Source organism: Gadus morhua, chromosome 9 (genome assembly GCF_902167405.1).
Source record: "Gadus morhua chromosome 9, gadMor3.0, whole genome shotgun sequence".
NCBI lineage: Eukaryota > Metazoa > Chordata > Actinopteri > Gadiformes > Gadidae > Gadus > Gadus morhua.
Window position 1 is genome coordinate 2,061,110 of NC_044056.1, and position 2,500 is coordinate 2,063,609.

At 58.1% G+C, this 2,500-nt stretch overlaps 1 protein-coding gene across 2 annotated transcripts in view; it reads left to right on the plus strand.

Moving 5' to 3' along the window:
* Nucleotides 1–2,500, plus strand: part of abcc8 (ATP-binding cassette, sub-family C (CFTR/MRP), member 8) — a 63,464-nt gene that overhangs the window by 37,457 nt on the left and 23,507 nt on the right. For both annotated transcript variants that reach the window (XM_030365996.1, XM_030365997.1), the window contains one exon: nucleotides 2,015–2,271. In XM_030365996.1, the coding sequence (XP_030221856.1) occupies nucleotides 2,015–2,271 (257 nt within the window). The remainder of the gene's footprint in view (nucleotides 1–2,014; nucleotides 2,272–2,500) is intronic.

The window sequence follows — 2,500 nt, forward strand, 5'->3', positions numbered from 1 at the left end:
GAGGCTGAACTATAAATCCTTCAGAAAAGCTCCCTCTAAAGTTTGCGTGTTCATTTATGTGAATGTGCTTTTCACACATATGAACCAAATGTATTTTTGGTTTTTGGTGCAGAGCCGTACACTGACTTATGGTGCGATGTCTCCTTCTCTTTGCTCGTCCGTCTGTCCTCCTGATTTATTGTAATCTTCATGTTTCTTTATAATTTAGTCTACTCTTTCATAAATGTCAAATGAAATGCCGTTAAACCATCGTACCGTGCCCTAGGAGAGAGACGGTTCCAAATCCAAATATCAGCATTTCTGAAACTTTAAGCAGAAAATAATTTGTCAATGTTTACGTGATTCCACCGAGGACCCTCAATGACCCCCTCCTGTTTCAGCGCCATGAGGCCCCAGGGTGGCCCCAGGGTGGCCCCAGGGTGACCCCATGGTGCACCCAGGGTGCTATAGGGGTGCAGGGGTTGTGCTCTTCATGTGTGTCCTATGTTGTCCCCCCCCCGTGTGCCTCCGGCCCCCCCAGGCGGGCTATGGGACCCAGGGGCCTACCGAAGGGGGGCCTCGCTCTGCTCGTCACTAGCAGGTGCGCCCCCCACCCTGTGACTGCATGGCCCTCCGGCCCGCCCCCCCCCCGCTGCGGAGGACGGGGGCATCGTGTTACCGTGGTTACCGCGCGCCAGCCCCCCCCCCCTGTCCATCAGGCCGTCGTGTACTCGTGTACCATGTCCTGTCCCTCCCCCTCCACGCTGGGAAGACATGACCCTCTGCTCATGTTTCCCCCGCTCCCCCTCCCCCCACCTCCTCCCCTCCCCTCCCCTCCTCCCTGCTCTCCTCTGAGCTCCCGTCGTCTAGCGTTACGTAGGACCCCCCTCCCCCACACGCTGTCCCGTCTGCTGCATGACTCCGCCCGCCCGGGCCGACCCTGGTGGTGAGCTTGAGTAGTTTATGTTCGCTCCGCCGACGTCGACGCTCGTCCCTCCGTCGCTCTGAGAAGTGCATCGTTGGTTCACTATCAAGCTCCGTCCTTCTGTGGATCCGCTGCGATCGGCAGATCCACAAAGTGACGGGGAAGGTGGGTGGTTGAGCTCTGTCTGGAGGGGGGGGATGGGGGGGGGGCTATCGGGAACCCTGATTGGTTAGAGGACAGGTGGGTCTGCAGCAGGGGTTGTCGATGTACCAATCAGGATCCCCAGAACCAGTACCGGCACACAGGAAAGAGCTCAAGCACGCACAGCTTCACAGCGACAATACGATCCTTCGGAAATAAAATGGCTACAGTTGCAGTGTGTGATATGAAGCCCCAAAGGGCTCGACAGCAACGAGGAAAGGCCTCAGTTAAGCATGCATAATGAGTGCCTCCCAAATACTCTTTTAAACAAAGACGAAACAGACTCCCACACACAGTGACTTGGGTCATGGCAGCGTGTCACGACCCCAGCCCAAAGCCAGAGGACCTCTCTCACCTCTCTGTGTGCGTGTGTGTGTGCGTGTGTGTGTATGTGTGTGCGTGCGTGCGTGCGTGTGTGTATGTGTGTGTGTGTGCTTGCTTTTGTGTGTGTGCGTGCGTGTGTGTGTGTGTGTGTGTGCGCGTGCGTGCTTGCGTGTGTGTGCGCGTATGTGTGTGTGTGTGTGTGTGTGCGTGCGTGCGTGTGTGTGTATGTGGGTGCGTGTGTGCGTGTGTGTGTGTGTGTATGTGTGTGCGTGCTTGTGTGTGTGTGTGTGTGTGCGTGCGTGCGTGTGTGCGTGTGTGTGCGTGTGCGTGCGTGTATGTGTGTGCATGCGTGTGTGTGTGTGTATGTGTGTGTGTGCGAGCGTGCCTGTGTGTGTGTGTGTGTGCGTGCTTGTGTGTGTGTGTGTGTGTGTGTGTGCGTGCGTGCGTGTGTGTGTGTGTGTGTGTGTGCGTGCGTGCGTGTGTGTGTGTGTGTGTGTGTGTGTGTGTGCGCGTGCGTGCTTGCGTGTGTGTGCGTGTATGTGTGTGTGTGCGTGCCTGCGTGTGTGCGTGTGCGTGGCCCCCCAGAGGAGTCGCTGGAGGGCGAGGACGAGGACGAGGACGACGACGTGTCCGGGTCCATGCGGCAGCGCGACACCATCCCCTGGCGGTCCTGCAGGAGCTACCTCTCGTCGGCGGGGGCCCTCCTCCTCTCCCTGCTCTGCCTGTCCCAGCTCCTCAAGCACACCCTCATGGTGGCCATCGACTACTGGCTGGCCCACTGGACCTCGCAGGTCATCGCCGCCAAGCCGGGCGCCTCCGCGAGGAACTGTACGGCCGCGCAGGTGAGAGCGCGACCTCCGGACACCTGCTGACCACCGGGGGAGGTGAGGGAAGGTTGGGGGCCGATCTCGAGGCTGTGCGCTCCCTTGGACATCTCCTACTACTCCAGTGAAGATGGTGTGGAGACAGAATTCATCCACAGTGATCGGTGGCCTGGTCCATCACAACTAGAGATGGGTGTTTTAGATAAGCATCTGAAAAATGAGTACTATGACACTGTGTTGGATAGCT